General features: G+C 46.1%; 1 protein-coding gene across 1 annotated transcript in view; it reads left to right on the top strand.

The window, feature by feature from the left end:
• Nucleotides 1-16,612, top strand: part of GPC4 (glypican 4) — a 68,675-nt gene that overhangs the window by 29,462 nt on the left and 22,601 nt on the right. The window contains exons 2-3 of the mRNA XM_086756527.1: nt 825-983; nt 14,972-15,363. Coding sequence (XP_086612653.1) covers nt 825-983; nt 14,972-15,363 — 551 coding nt within the window. The remainder of the gene's footprint in view (nt 1-824; nt 984-14,971; nt 15,364-16,612) is intronic.

Genomic DNA, 16,612 nt, shown 5'->3' with positions numbered 1-16,612 from the left:
TTTTACTGGTGTTGCTAGATGAGGACGGCCTCATCCTGCACTGCAACCAGATGCTCTAAAAGCAAATGGTGTGGGGCTGGATCCTATTCCCAGATTGTTGGTGAAATTTGAAGTGGAGCTACGGTAGATACTGAAGTGCTGTGATTCCTCTGACCAAGCCAACTTGAACCAGATGACTTGTAGAAGAGAACCATCTTTAATGGTGAAGGAAGGGAAATCTGTTTTAATTCTCCAAAAACAAACACTAAATTTCACCCAGGATGGTGACAGAAAACTGTAAAATCAGGAATTGGGAAATATAAAGCCTTTTAATGAGCCGTTGCGTAAACCCCAGTGCGTTTTACTATCAGTGATAATTGTGTTTCTGAGAGAGATTACTTCTCCTGTGATAATTAGAGGTGGGAGGGTGAAGAAAAAAGGATTTCTCTTGTGCAAAAAGGACCATTGCCATTGATACTATGTTGTGTGTTAACTAAATGAGTTGGAAGTAATTAAAATACTCAGCAAAAACTTCATGGAAGATAGCATAGTCTATACAGATCAATTTGCCGATTCTTCCAATTATACTGTGCAAAATGAATATCTATTTATTCCATTTATTAACTGAATAAATAAGAGGACACTCTTTAATGTTCTTGCAGGAAGGCAAGGTGTGGTATTTACGTGTGTCGCTATAAAATTCCTCTACAGATTCAGGTTTTGTTATCTGCGCAGTGAGGGAAGATCTCCTTGGGTGCTCATGCTCCCCTACCTCGCACGCCAACCTCTTTGCCCATGCATAGAGAATCCTTTTAACTGGGGATGTTTTCTTTTCTGCTTTTCAGGTGACCACTTGAAAGTCTGCTCGCAAGGCTACACATGCTGCTCTCAAGAAATGGAGGAGAAGTACGGTCAGCAGAGTAAACACGACTTTAGAAACGCTGTTGTAGAGCTTAGCAATCACTTACAAACCATGTTTAGTTCCCGGTACAAGAAGTTTGATGGTAAGTGCAGAGACCTTGAACTTGCTTTCCTTGGGATAAAATTTAAAAAATCCTCATCCTGTTGTTCTCTATGCATTTGTTCTGCTCTGCCTCCCCCTTTGCTCAGGAAGTTCATGACTCATGGCTTGGAGGGCAAAGCATGCCTTGTTTTGCAATCCTGTGAGAGAGAAATATTTGCTGATTATGGCTGCTTGTTTCCCAAAGAGAGAGATCTTTCTTCCTGATTAATCCTTTGGAAAACCGTTTTGCTCTTAATGTAAGATTGCAGTTAGTTTTGTTGGTACATCCCTGCAGCACATCTAATTGTAACATGCACATCTCGCAGCCTCAGTCCACAAAAATACTCATCTTTCCTGGCATAGTGTGAACCAACAGGATTTGTATCCATCTCACTTTAGCTTTAGCTCACTTTGGGGCTAAGCAGAGCAGCAAATAAATACAGAGTTGGTTTTCTGCGGAGGCTGAGAGTTCAAGTGTGATGCAGGGTCAGAAGCAAAATGAACAAAGTCTCGGCTGAGTTCCCGTCACTTGAGTGACGCTAACTGCTGACTGATAAGCAAACGACTGGCTTCTGCATTGCCCTTGGATCCTCAGTGGTGTCCTGTCAGACTGGGTCTTTGTAGGGCATGCCCGGCTCATGGGAGCTGCAGGAAAGAACTCTGTTTGGAGACAGCTGGCACACAGCCTTCGAGCGTTGCCCTCCTTGCAGCCAGGTGCCTTTCTTTCAAGAACACCTTGGCACATCCCTCTTGAAAACACCTGAAGTCAATGCCCAGGCATCAGGCACAGCACCCATCTGAGGTCCAAGCAGCATCTCTTGGTTTTAGTGCTCAGCTCTTGGTCGTGGCAGCTCCTACGGGGCTCTGCAGATGCCTCAGTGCTCCTGGTCACTGTGACCCCTGTGCCTGGACATCCCCAGGAAGGAGGAGCTGGGCATCAGGCTCCTGCCTGGGTTGTCCTTGTTGGCTGGGGGAATGAGGTGACACCCAGTTACACATGGAAATGTCTGGAGGTTTAGGTGGACTGGGTTACTGAGACTTTTGTTCTGCTCATACATTGTCATCGCCACCTGGTAGTAGAGAGCAATTCTACTGCAAATCTCCTCTGGACCTTTTTTCTCCCTTGTTTTGTCATTGGTTCAACATGGATTTTCTACTAATATCCCAAAGTCTGTGCCTTGAACCTCCCAAGAACTTTCTCTACTCTACTGTAGCAGGTAGCAGTCCCTTTCTTTCTAAAGGGATTGGAACTTGGGTGAACAAAAAAGTCCCTGGGTATGAAATTGCAGTGAGTCAAAGTGGAATTATGCAATCGTCTTGATAGCATCTAAATCTGCTAGCTAAATATTTCCCTCTTAACCTCTGTTGTCTCTACCTGCTGGTACACCAAAGGAGTGATAGAGGGAGAACCAAAGTGTCTAGACTTGCAATCTTATTAAATGCAGAACAAGATCCTTAATGAAATCCAGCTCATAGATAAGCCCTTTCAAAGAGACCAGAGGAACAGCATCTGCTTCACCTTAAATGAACAACGAGGCTTTATGAAATGCTGCATTGAAAACAAAGAGTGTGCACAGTTCAGTGTATTAGCATCCCTGACGTGGGGCGGACGTATTGCTAGATGTGTCTGCCCGTTTGTAGGGTGAGAGATGGCTGTAGGGCTGCATGACGGCAAGGGGACATTAAACTAAGCTGAGCTGGATACCTGTCCAAGCACAAGGCTTCAAAATGGGTGAGCTTTGGTAGGGAGCCCTGTATGAGCTGTTTTGTTTGTGCTGCGTGGTTTTTCCATCAGCCCCTTGTCAGCGTGCCCTGTGCTGGTCTCAGCCTGGTCTTAGTCCTGGGAGTCCTTGACAGGCAAATCTGGAAGGGCATGGTGTGATCCTGTTGCTGGAAGCTGGATTTGCTGTGCCCAGCCTGTCCCTGAAGGGTGTTTCTCTTCCCTGTACAAAACTAATGAAGGAGAATTAGCAACCTCCTCAGCTTGTCCCAAAGCCTAATGGCCCCATCTTTGAGCGCTGGCAAATACCAGATCTCAATCTTCGTTTGCTGCAGACAAAGCTGATTTAGGGATTTTTTTAATCTTACCTGGGTTGGAAGCAGAGATTAAGTGATTACAATCCTCCATCATTCACCTCTGGGAAGACCTTTAATCATGACTGCCTCTCTCCCTCCAGCCCAGTCACCTGGAGACACCTCCTCTTCAGCAGCACTCTTGCTGGTGGCTGGGGCAGATTGGGGAGTCTCCCTTCGGAGGTTCTCAGACTCTTCTGCAAAAATTCTGGAGTGGTGTGCCTGAGACTGCTATGTTAGTTTTGTCAGTTTGTTTTTAAGAGCTTCCTACTGAGTGATCAGCTGCTTGTGGTGTGATGTGTCCTTCCTTCGGTCCTGGTGCTTGGTCATCGGGTCAGCTGTGGTCTGTTCTGCCTTGCAGTATGAGTTCTCCTTGTCCATCATCATTCTTCCCACTTTTTTTGGTGTAATGTACCCAATGTAGAGGAGAGGGAGATGTTCAAAACCCACATACTTGTCCCTATTTCTAGGGATGAGACTTGAAAAGCAGTTGATCCCTTCCAGAGCTCTTCCTTTGCATGGGCCCATGCTCTGATTTTAGCTTTTGCAGCTCTTTAGGGCTGCCTTGTTGCTAGCAGCTAAATTGTTGGATGAATGCTCCTCTTGCAGGATGACATCTCCATGTTGCGAAAAGCCAACCCAGGATGCAGCTCAAGCAGCAAATGGTGTCCTCCAGCTCTTTCAGAATCTTTGTTGCAGATTCTCTGGCTGCTCATCTCTCAGTTTTGACATTCAGGTCCTAGAGGAGAGGCAAACCTGCGCTGCCTCCCTTATGTGCTTGACCTTTGCAGCAGTTGCCGCTGCGAAAGGACAGTCGGAGTGGCGGCACATCCTTTGGATGGAGGCTGTGATGCCCCGTGGCTTTTGGAGCGTTTGCATCAGCTGTTGCCGGAGCGCTGTGTGCCGTTGGAACTGTTGCCAGAATTGCTCTGATCTGACACCAAAGCCATACAGAAATGGATTATCTCCTCTTAATCGGGAGCATGGAACAAGCTGGTGATTATCTGTCCCCAAAGGGCTGACCAGAAGTCATTTTGGCTCCTAATGCATAATATGACAGCGTCAGATCCTCCTGCGCGTGTTCCATTTGTGGACACTGGGAGAAGACTGCTGCTTTGGAGTCACGTATCTTATGTATCCTGTCTAAACACTTTCTCACAGTACAGCTATGTATGCTCCTGGGGGGTGTCTCCTTTGCAATTTAAACAAGTAGCCCAGCCCCAGTGTGGCAGTAAGGGATGTACTTTCAGTGGTAAGGGAAATGCTTTTTTAATAAAAAATACTTCGGGAGTTGTCAGATTCCCCAGTGATAGATGTCGTTAAGGTGAAGATGTACAGTGACCTCAGATACACGTTTGTGGGCTTCATTGAGAAATTTGTGGGTGAGATTCTCTGACCATGTAACCGTCTGCCTCTGTGACAGCGACAGCCGTGGGAAAGCCACAAAGCTGTGCAACTGCGATGACATCTCCTGCCACAGAAGCGGTTATAGCAGTCAGGGCTTTTTTAAAAAAAAAAAAAAAAAGACGAGGGGGGTGCATTTAAAGTCTCCTTTGCCTTGTATTATCTTCAGCAGTTAGTGCCCTCCCCTCTCCTGGGGATGAATAACATTAATAGGATTAATGGTGACATTAAGACTGCATAAATGCTCGGTCTCATTTATTAAATTTGAACTTTCACCTCTTTTGCTCTTTTTTTGCTGAAGTTTTCCGTGCCGGGGTCTGTGCTAGCCAAGTGGTGCTTTGGGGAAATTGCTCAGCTGTTTTGAGGAACTGGAGCAGGGACAGGACATAGCCCATAACTCTTCTCCAGCATTTCCGCTATTCTCTTGCTTCCTAGATAAGATGTTCTTAGTTTTTTTTCTTATTAAAGACACCTCCTGAATCTCTCAGAAGGCGTAACTGTTGTCCTAGGCCTTTTCTGGGGGGAGAAATTATTATTATTATTATTTTAATGGGCTGGTTGCAGAGTGGTTAGGGCAGAGCTGCCAAGCCCTCGTGAGCTGAGGTACCACCGAGCCTCTGCCCTGCAGGGCTGAGTCCAGCACGTGGCGGCAGCTTCTCCTGCCCCTGCATTTCACACGCTTTTGCTGTTGCACTTAAACCAGGTCTTATTACTTTCTTCTGCATGCTCTGGACTTAGGGAAGCCAAGCAAGCTTCTGCAACTCTTGTTGTACGGGAATGATATGTACAGGAGATGAATATAACATGATCCATCGCTGGGCTGGGCTGGCAGCAGGTTTGGTGTTCCCGATGCCCAAGCGAGTGAAGGATTTGTTCAAAACGGCGCAGCCCGAGCCAGCATCTGGGAAGCTATTAAATGCCGAGAGTCCTGTTTCCGATCCGCTCCTCCTGACTTTTGCATTAGCATTTAAGAGAAAACAAATACAGAAATGTAAAATGAAACCCCTTTGGGACGGTGAGCAGGAAGAAACCGAACCCAAGCAGCAGGAGCTGGCCAGGGAACCTCGACACCGTGGTGCACCCACCTCCCTGCTGCGAGCAGAAGGGCTGGAGAGGGATCCCTGTTTGTGGGCTCCATGTTTGCTTTGGGCAGAGCAGCCACAGGTATAACGCACGATCCTGCCCTGCATCTTAGAAGCATCCCAGGGTGCCCTTCATCTTCTAGCATGAGCCCTGTGCTACTCCTGGGTGCACAAATTACTTCCAGTAACTGGGTTGTGGCTGAGTTCTAGTGATTATTCAGGTGGAGCATTGGCCAAGTACCTTCCGAACTCAGCTGAAACTGGAGAAAAAAACCCTGTAATCTCATTTCTGAATTTAGATTTCATTGTTCAGATGATCCTTGACTTCCAGCCACTGTCTCCAGGTAGGAGTTAGCAGGGAGGTGTGCTGAGACAGCGTGGCTGGGAAGTGTTAATAACTGGGAATGAGACAGGAGGGTTGAGAGAAAGCTTTTGGTGGTCTTTTCTCCACTGCTCCAGCCAGTGCAGAGGCAAACGGCGAAAGATGAGCCACGCAGGTGCCCAGCTTCTATAGTTAGAATTTGGCAGACCGTCGGGGTGCTCCGCATTACTGAAATAACTGCCCTTTGGGGACCTTCATCTCACCTTTTTGAAAACTGCCCGCAAGAGTAGAGACCTGGGACCTCATCCTGCTCGTGTGCCAGGTTCCCCTGTGTCCATGGCACCCAGGACCGTGGGGCTAGTCCTGTTGCTTGCTGTGCCAGAGCTGCGTGATGTTTGTGCTTCTGAAAAAAAATCAACGTGGTGGAGAGAGATCTACCATTACAACCCATCCTCTGGCAAGTGTGCTGATGACAACTGCATCGTTAGCATAGAAATAATGGAGTGGCTTTGTCTATCTGCTGCCACTCATGTCTAGATGAAGGCACAGCCTTGTTCTTCCTTCTCCAGAAAGGCACAGCACCAAACCTCATACCAATCAGGTGGAAAATGTTGGGAAGGTCCCTCAAATTTTGCTGAGAGCCAATCCTTCAGATTTGGTTTCAGACCTGTGCTTGCCTGTCGGGGTGGACTGATTCCAGAGGTGCAGGAGGGAGCAGCCACCGGCATACTTGCTTTTGCAAATCCCACTTGTGGGCTTTCCCACTCACTGCAACAATAATGAAACAAACTGTCTGCTGTCTGTGCTGTGGAAGTTCGTTTGTTTTTGTTTTCTTTTAACTGGTTCCTCTATATCTGAAGACTTCTAAGGAGGTACCTAAACCACTGTGATTTTTAGTCTTGATTGTTGAGGAGGACGATGCTGGTCTGACAGTGGGGGACCAGACCTCTGTTTTGGGAGCCTCAGAAAGACCCTGAGGTCAGGTCATCCCAGAAGGAGATCTCAAAGTCGGGGAGACTCCTGCCCTGTATTTTGGGAGAGGGGAAGAAAAAAACCAAACAAAAAAAACCACAAAAAAAACAAAAAAAAAAAACCCCCCGCCTAGATGTTGTAACTAAGCAAAGACTTCGGCAGTAGGCAAAAACACTATGTTTGGAGGGATCAAACAAACTTCTGCCATCTCAGGTCCAAGCAGTTCTGCTGTTAAGATCACAGGTAAACTACTCTTACCCTTTTGGTTTTTTTCCTAAAAGCAAAGATGCGGGCAGCACGCTTTATACTTGGCTACAGGAAACGTGCCTGGTGCTCTCTGGTTACTGACTGCTGTCAACCCGTCAATGAGCTATTGTTTGTCGGTTTAAAATTAACTCGCTCTTCCTCCTTGCTGCACAAAGGAGCTGTCAGCCGATGTGTGGGATCCCATCGCCTGCCTAGTTTTGGGAGCTGCTCCCCCCAGGTGCCCGTTGAGTTGGTGGTATTCTGGGGTCTTGCGGTGGGCTTGGGGGTGTGATATTCCACCGGTGCAGAGCTGGAGCTAATTTTTTAGCGGTAAATGTACCATAATGTCTTAGCGTCTAGCTGTTTGCATGCTGGATGAACAAATCAGAGAGGTGACCTTAGCTGGAAGAGCTCTTGGTGCAAATATAACGGGGTGAGGGGAACTGAGGTAATGGGAACGAGAAAGCCATTCCCACCATTCAGCAGCACGGCTCCTCCTCAAGATCTGCAACAGCTGTCATAGGAAGGGAGGCTTGGAAAAATACATATGTGTGAAATACCTTAGTGGGTGTCCCAGAGAGCTCCTCTGAATGGGGGTATGCGACCTGAAGGAACTTGCTTTCAAATTTTGCGGGTGACGTTTGCTGTTCTGGGGTGGGAATTTGGTGTGTTGGTACCGAACGGACCTGGGTCAGCAGGCTAAAGCAGCTGAGAAATAATAGATGTGTTTGAAAGGTCAGTTGAGATTGAGGAATGGGTGCAGTGAAAATTAGACAGCGGGGTAGTGGAGGGAAGAGGAAGCAAATGGAGGGAAAAGCAGCAGCAGCAGCAAGTTGGAGAAGATGGCCATTGAGTTGTGGTCATGAGGAGGGGAATGGAGATGCTGGGAGTGAAGGACCTGCTGCTCAGGAAGGAGACAGCGTAGAAGCAGCAGGGAGAAACCTGCTATAGCTGACCCAGAACAGGATGCGTGAGTGGTGACGACCCTGAAAATGGGGACGAGGAGGCTGCGCAGGGTGGGCTTATCCTCCTGTGTGGGATGCGGCAGAGCGGGATGGACCAAGGGGGGACCAAGGGCGTTTCTGCTGTGGCTGCTTTCCTAATTCATGGGATGACTGTTAGGTGCAGCAGGATGCAATGTGCTGCTGTTCACTTCTTGAACCACAAATGGCAGTCTCCGTACTGTTTTTTTCCCCCCTCCTTCATTGCTTCTTGTTCCTTTAAGGAGCTCAGTCTCAGTGTGATGGTGGTGATCTCACACTGTGTTGTAGCTTCTTCCCTGCTCTTCTGGGCTCCCGCCAGCCCTGGGGTGCAGATGAAGTCAAGAAACAAGAAGTTCTAGAAATCCTGGTTTTTGGTGGTTTGTTTTTTCTCCTATGAGGCTGCAGCCTGGTTGTTGTTATTGTCTTGAAACAGTTCACTCATGAAGCAAAGTTTGGGGAGATGTTGTACCTCCCAGCTCTCCAAGGTTCACGTGTTAGGGCTGTTGCTGTGATGCTGGCATGATTTAAGCCTGTTCTTCTTCAAATTCCGTGGAAGAGTTCTTCCCATGTCAGTAAATGCTAACACATGTTTGAAAACAGGACAGAGAAACAGCTTGTGGATTTGCCCTGCCCTTCCTGAGTTCATATTCAATAAATGTGTTAACACTATGTGTTCATCGGTGTCTCAGCACTTCTGGAAAAAGGTTGTTAAGCTATGGTTTGTTTTTCCCTGGTGGAAATTACAAATGCGCTATGTGCAATAAAGGAAGTGAAGGCGTGTTAAAAGTAATGAGGCACGTTTAGGAAAAAAAATAATTCTCTTTTTCCTTTGGAGTAGGTGGCATGGCTACGGATGGCTTCACCTTTGAGGTGAAAAGAGCTGTGAAACATTCGTCTCTTTTCCTCCAAATTCCTTTTATCTCTCTGGATTGAGTTTTACTTTGCATGGTAGGAGCAGCTGCAGGGTGGGGTTTGCATCCACAGATGCACCTCCGTGAAGGCGCTGGGACGGTGCCGGCGCTGGCCCCTCCGCGGCGCAGCTTTCAGGGCTGCGGCGTGGCAAGAGGGTTTGTCTGGGAATCCATGTTGTGGACATTTTATAAGTAAACCATTTTATGAGAAAGTATAATTAATCTCTTTGTGGCAGTGTTCTGTACACACTAGAAAGTGTAATTGTCTATACAGACAAGCAAATTAAAGGTTTCGGTGAGACAGACGGTCCTTAATTAATCATAATCTGGACAACATATTAAGAATATACCCAAAAAGCTGGGTGGCAAATTATCTGAAACTGATGAATTGTGCCCATAAAAATTCAGCATGTTCCCTCTGTGTGCTTGAGCCTGATTTTATTTGTTTTTTAAGGTGTGTTGTGTAATTGCATGTCTACCTGGTATCTGTTTGCATTGTTAATTTGGAAACCTCAAACAGAATAAGACCAGTTGAAAATACAACTCTAAATGAAGCAAACCGGCTGTATGAGGAAATGTAGCATGTCCAGTGGCTTTTTGGAGCAGAAAGGGGCATGGTAGCCCTGGTCTCCTTTTGGAAGGACACCAGCACACCCGAACACGGCCAACAGACAGGCATCTGTGGAGAGCATGTTGGCTTAATGGCCTTGCACAGCTCTTTGGTAGGAATCTCTGCCTTTCTTGCACCATGGTTAGGGTTTTTTCCGCTCTAAAAAGTGCGGGGTTTTTGGTGCTGAGCCCTGGGTCACTCATGGTTTGACTCTTTGTAGTTGCTGGAGGAGCAGCAAGCCAGGCTGCTGCGAAGCTGTGCTTGTCTATGGGAAATTATTCTCTGAAATAAATGCATTTTGATCCTGAAGATGAGGAAATTCAAGGCAAAGCTTTGCACTCCTACGGTGGTCAGCTATGGGTTCAGCCCTGAGGACTCCCTGCCTGGGGTATGGCTGGAGGGACAGAGGACACCTGTGCTTCGGTCCTGCCGAGGGGCAGATGTTGCTGGTGGTGGCAGGAGGCTGCTCAGAGCAGGCAGTTCTGCTGCTTCTTCTGTCACTAGCATTTGTAGGGGAAATGCCAAACCTGCCTGTGGGTGAAGGGGAATGTGCCTCTTTGATGTGTTCATCTCATTTCGAGGAGCTGCCTTTGCTTTAGGTAGGGCTGTGCCTAACAGCAGCGGGCTCTCCTCATCAAAAGCCCTCTTGTATGAAAGTCCTGCTCTTGGTATGTCTGAAAATGTTAGCATGAGGAATAGGAAAATGTTACATCCCTTCTTACTTAAAAAAAAAAAAAAAAAAGATATTTCCAGATGAGACCTATGAATCCAAGATAAAAAAATACTGGGTACAGAATTCCAAGGAAGTGGATGTGTTGTCTGGAGGTGAGATTTGGCCTGTGTCTTACAGTGGGTGGAGTGCTCGTGTTTCTTCAAGTAGCTCATGTATCCGCAATTTGGAAGAAGGTTTGTTCTGAGTTGTTCTGGCAGCAGGAGCTGATGTCGTGTGGAAGCACCTTGGGGAGGCGCGGTGCTCTCCTGCGCTGCGTTACTGGCAGGGCTGGTCTGCCCTCAAGCTGCAAACAGGTAATATACATCTTATTACCTGAAAAAAGGAAATTGCCAGGTAATTATGGTTATGTTTTCCCACTGTGCTCTTTTATAGAAGAGTTTGTTCAAAAGCAGAGATTTCTTTTTCTTTTCCAGGACTCTTATTGCAGAAATAACAGCTATGTCACATCTAGACCTTCTTACTGTTTCGTGACATCTCTAGGCTTTCCCTGAGTGTTGGGCATTGAAATTCTACCCTGAAATTCAAATAAGTTAAAAGAATTAACAGAGCCCAGAGCTGTAGATTACCTGACTGCAGATTACTGTCTTTTCTATCTCTAAAAGTTAATTGCATTGGAAATGTCATCTTCCTTTGAGCATCAAAGTCTGTAGCATCCACAGGATTTATTTTGCAATATAGATAAATTTTAAAGTTTCTTCTTTGGCATTGGGAGAGGGTTTGTGGCTCTGGTCCCACTGGGCACCTTGGCTGTGCTCTGCGGACGGCAGCACTGGTACCCTGGCCCCTGCACTCATCACCCTGAGCAACGAGATGGCTTGGCATCAGCAGGGCTTAGCTGAGGTGGGTTGAAGCAGTAAAATGTGGACCTGCTCCTCTGTCAGGTTGGACTAGAGCTGGCTGAGTCACCCTAGCCCAGCATCATCTCTGTGGTCCGTCCTCAGGTGAGAAACTGCCAAGCTTAAACCTAGCAAAGGGGTGATTTTCTCCGTGTAACCCAGACGTCTTCCCGTGCTCTGCTCTTAGCTAGGAGGACCAGGGAGACCTTTGAGCCACGTGCTGCTCCCACGGGTCAGTCTGTAAAGCCCTTCCTGGCATTGCCTGTGTTTGCCTGTTTGTCAATGAGGGGCCAGCCCTTGTTCTGGGAGTTTGAACAAGATAACTGGTAAGGAAAAGAGAGCCTGCCATCTCTCCGGAGAGCAGTGTCTCAGAGAGCACCGGCAAAGTATGAATTGTCGTCTGTGAAAAATGTTTGCGTTTGACAGCTTTTCACAGGAAGCCTGTCAGAGTGATAATTTAATGAGTACAGATTGCTTGCAACACAGCTGTAAAACGTGCTTTTACAGTGCTGTAAAATAAGCAACCGAGGCCTTTGTGTGTTTGCTTTGTTTGAGAACAAGTCAACTTCTAATACAAATGAAAGGTGGTCATTTATTTTACCCAGCAAACAGTCAAGACGTAAGAGAGGAACCTGCCATTTTTCTTCTTGTGGTGGCAGGGTTAATGCTGGGTTACGTTGGTGTTTGCTAATCAGCTTGTTTCTGTGAAGGAGAAAATTAATATCTAATTAGATGTAGGGAGTTACTAGTCAGATTAGCATTTAAGTCATAAAAAGGACTTTTGGGCTTTCTTCTTTTCCTTGCAGATTTCTATGCCCATGGTTTGCACAAAGAAAAGCTTAATGTTCCTTGCTACACCCAAGCTGATTTCTTGAAGGGGAGACAAACTGAGGATGCAGACTTGTAGTATGCCAACAGCCAGAGTAAATAATGTATATATTTATTTTTATACACACACACACATATATATGTGTGTATATATATATAAAAAAAAAATTTAATCCCTCCTGCTGACCAAGTTGAGTGCTAATGCAACAGCAGTGCCTTGCATGGAGGAAGATCTCAGCATGTTCTGCTACTGAGTCACTCCCCTCCTTGCTGATGTGGGGTGGCCCCTCATCCTCGGTGCCGTGCTTGTTATTCCTCGTCTTCATGCCAGGAGCCTAAAGGTGCCCGCGACGCCACCCATGGGCCAAGCCACCAGCACCCATCACCAGGACTCCCATCTGGCGCAGTTTGGGGATGCAGGCGTGTGCTGGTGGGGAAGTTTTGTGGGTGGGAGGGGTGGGTGCTGCTTCTGCGCTGCAGAGCCTCCCCTGTCCTCCTCCTCTTCTCACTTGTAAAGTTGCACTTGAGAATGAGTGTTTTCGGCCTACAAGAACTCTGCCTGGCGCTCGAGCTGGAAACGATGGCTTTGCCATGGTGCCTCCTTCAGCAATGTTGTGTTGGGATGTTAGAAGTGGCTGGTTTTGGTGGGAAGTTTTCATTTCCTTTATTTACCTTCCTTTGGGCCAAGGAAAAGCTGCTGGCTGGAAGACTGCAGGTGCACAGGTATTTGCTGCTAATTAGGTTGCTTTTTTTTTTCAGGGTAATTAATGAACATACCTGGTTTTAGCCCACAAGAAAAATTGCTAAGAGATGGAGTTTATTCAACTTCCACTTTGGAGTGTAACCAGTAAAATGAGTTTGGGCAAGAGAATAAATTGGTTATGGTAGTATGGATGTGTTACTTGAGATAACTTGCCTGGTTTAAAACATTGCTTTGGATACTTTTAAACTGGTGTTTGGAACTATTTAATAGACTTCTCATCAATATAATTTCAAAATCTAATTATTTTTGAAGAGTTTACCAGCTCTTGTGCCAGGCACAAAAATATTTAAACAACTTATTTGGCGATACTAAAGGGTCTGGGCAAAGGAAGGAAGTGAGCCTTCAAAATGATTAAGTGGATTAGAAATTAATATACACCAAGCTAATCTCTATAGTATAAACTCAACAGAAAAAAATCTTCCTGGAGAGGAAATGCCAGTCATGGGAACGAAAGTGGAGGTTCCTGCTGATATTGGACAGAGGACGTGTCGGGTGTTTGAAATCAATCTCCTCTTCCCTGGATCATTTCTCTTGTGCTCCTAGGAGGCTGCATTATATACAGCCATGTCAGGCTCCGAGCCCCATGACTTTGTTCGTCAGGAACTCGAAGAATGTTTCAGTTTTTCCAGAAAATGTTTTCTGTGTTAGGCTTTGTTTGTACTGGAACACTTTGAAGACGAAAATCTGAACTTCAGCATACTTATAATACGTTTTAACAAGGTTTAAATTCACACCGGGCCAAAATATTCCCCCTCCCCCCTTCTAACAACTTCTGGCTCTAACCATCACTCCTTTGAGGATTTAAAAAAAACACAGAGGCATGTTTTATTAAAAAATATTTATTGAATATGAGTCACAGAGAAGCAGAGGTCAGAATCCTCAATTGCTAGTGGCATGCGTAAAATAATACTCTTCCTCGCCTGCGCCGTGTGTGGCGGTGGAGAGGCTGTCCCCGCGCTCCAAGGTGCCAGCGTTCCCTGTGAGGCTGGAGCAAATGGGCAGCAGCCCGGCGCGATTGCTGCCAGCACGTGATGGTTTGTCCCAATGGCACCCACCCTTCCTCTCCTTAGCTCCTTCCCAAGGCCACATAGCATGGAATTTTGTTCCAAAATGGCCCAAATGTGGTTGACTTAGTGGACTCCTTCCCTATGTTTAAATTTCATTTTAACTCATCTACACCAGATCTCCAAGGTGAAGGCTTTGCAGGAGGGCGGTCTTTGCTTAGACCCACGTGCCGAGGCTTTGGTGGCATTGGCCTGGTGAGGACTGTTCTTTCAACTGATCTGGCAGATGCATCTGATATGCCGGGCATCGTCAAGTCAGCTCATTATTGGCATCAGAGACGTGTGTGGCACTGCCAAAATGTGGTGATGGCGCTTCAGCAGTGGCCGCTCTCCGGCACTGGGCTGTCTGGTGCTCTTGGAGGGTGAACCGAAGCAGGGATTTGCTTTTAGAAAGCCATGAAACCTAAGGGCCCTCATCTGTCCTTTGTCATCTGAAAAATCTCTTGTTGTTCTTGTGCCAAGTGTTTAGCCCTTGGATTTTGAGCAAATTCTGGCTTAATTATGTTTTTTTTTTGTACTGCCACAAACATCTGAAGCCCCATCTGCGATCAGGACCAATTAAGTAATTAGAGATAGGCCTTGCCCTGGGAGCTTACAAACTTGCAAGACAGGAGAAAGAAACTGCAGGTAGATTTTTGGGTTTGTTTTTAAAGTATATTGAAATTTGTTCACTTTTGAGTCTAGTTTATGATCATTTCAGAAAATGGATTGACAAGAACTGAAAAGAAAGATCCATTTGTGCAAAACATCTGTTTAACAAAAAAGACCACCTTTTTTTTCTCTTTTTGCTTTCCGATACTCTTATGCTTTAAAACAATTTAAGATGGCTGAATGGTACCATAGAAAACTGACTCTTTTTCAAATTTTACTGACTTCTGTTGTGGTATTTGGATTTGCATAAAAAGAGATTTAGCTCATGTATGTCTTTGGATCTGGAGGGTGGTTGGTCGGGGGGAAGGATTGGTTTACGAAGAGTAATCAAGGATTTGGAGACACAGAAATAGTATGACAATTTTTAGGGAGTTCTTTAACTTTCCATTTCATTTGGGTGATGGTGTCATTGTGCTGAATTTTCAAGTTAAGTGATGGCAGTGGTTGTAGAAGTATGTGAGCACACAACCTGATGCTGACATTTACCACGGCTTCTCTTCCTCTCTTCTAGAGTTCTTCAAAGAACTTCTCGAAAACGCTGAGAAGTCGCTGAATGACATGTTTGTGCGGACGTATGGCCGTTTGTACATGCAGAACTCGGAGCTGTTCAAGGACCTCTTCGTGGAGCTGAAGCGGTACTATGTGGGTGGCAACGTCAACCTGGAGGAGATGCTCAACGAGTTCTGGGCGCGCTTGCTGGAGCGCATGTTCCGGCTGGTCAACCCTCAGTACCACTTCACGGATGAGTACCTCGAGTGTGTCAGCAAGTACACCGAGCAGCTGAAGCCCTTTGGGGACGTGCCGCGGAAGCTCAAGCTACAAGTGACGCGAGCGTTCGTGGCTGCCCGCACCTTTGCGCAGGGCCTTGCTGTCGCAAGGGACGTCGTGAGCAAAGTGTCTGCGGTGAGCTCCGTCTTGTTATTATTCCCATGTCCCGTGGACGTGTGATGGGTAGCATCTTTCCCTGTTGTACCTAAAGGCATAGTTGAGCGCAGGTGGGACCAAATTCCATCTGTGTAGACTATGCCATTGTGTGGTAGAGTCGTGTTCTGGGGACACCACCTTCCAGTGCTTCAGCCCAGCAGCAGGGATGTTCCCCAGGTTGATACTGTCCTCTTGTCTGGGAAACAGCAAAGAGCAGGAAATTAAATACCTTCTGCAGTGGAAATAACCATATTTGCCTGTGTAATGGCCGTATCTTCTTTTTAATATTGCCTTCAAATTACAGTGAGTCATGGATGCTATGGGCATCTATTATGGAGCAGTTGATAATTTGCTCCTGACTCCCGGGAGCATGAGCACACAATATCTTTATGATAACCGTAAGGCAGAGCCATATGCACAGGGCAGGAGCCAGTTGTCCTTAGTGCCACACACGCAGGGTGAGTGAGATAGACCTCAGACTTTTGTGGTAAAGTCACTTTTTTGTGGGGGGTCAAACAGATGTGGACTGTCAGTCACTTAAATGTTTACCTCCCTCTTCTTCTAAACCACTTTGGAGTGGTTTAAGCGGAGTAACTTTTTTTTTTTTTTGACATGAGTTGTATGGAATAGGGCACAGGTGTAGTCAATAATCCCCTTAAAGTGATTGTGTGAGATAACAAATATTAGTGATTTCCTTTTAACAAACTCAGCTCATTTCCTGTGGGCTATAGAAGATTTAGTATAATCGTTTAATCGGGCAGAGAGAGATTTACTTTCTCTCTACCTAGTTACAGAGTAATAAAACACCAGGCTGAAAGGGCAGGCAGTACTTTGAATAATACTAAGTGCCAGGAAAGAATAAAAAAAAAGTAGCAAACCAGGAAAGAATAGCTGTTCAGGTGCTCTTAGAAGCAGAATGCGATTTTGGAGGCAGCACAAGCAGCATCGTTAAGTGAGATAATAATTCAAATTGCTTTGACTTACGGGGATAATATTAAAATACTGTCTCTCTTGGAAAAAAAAAATCTACTTCTATGTTATTTTTCTTGGAAGAGAAATGAGAAGAACAGCCTGTGATAAGCCTGCATTTGTGTGAAAGGGCAGAGAACGTTAGCGAGGAAAGAGCTGCCATATTAATACATCCAGGCCCCAGGAGCAAGTTGTGAGTTAGCTGTGGTGCTTTTTGGTGCTTGGACACCTTGAGTCCCTGTTTAATAGTGATTACTCT

The sequence above is a fragment of the Chlamydotis macqueenii genome, chromosome 11, assembly GCF_036417535.1.
Source record: "Chlamydotis macqueenii isolate bChlMac1 chromosome 11, bChlMac1.mat, whole genome shotgun sequence".
Classification (NCBI taxonomy): Eukaryota; Metazoa; Chordata; class Aves; order Otidiformes; family Otididae; genus Chlamydotis; species Chlamydotis macqueenii.
This window is presented reverse-complemented; position numbering and strand designations above follow the sequence as displayed.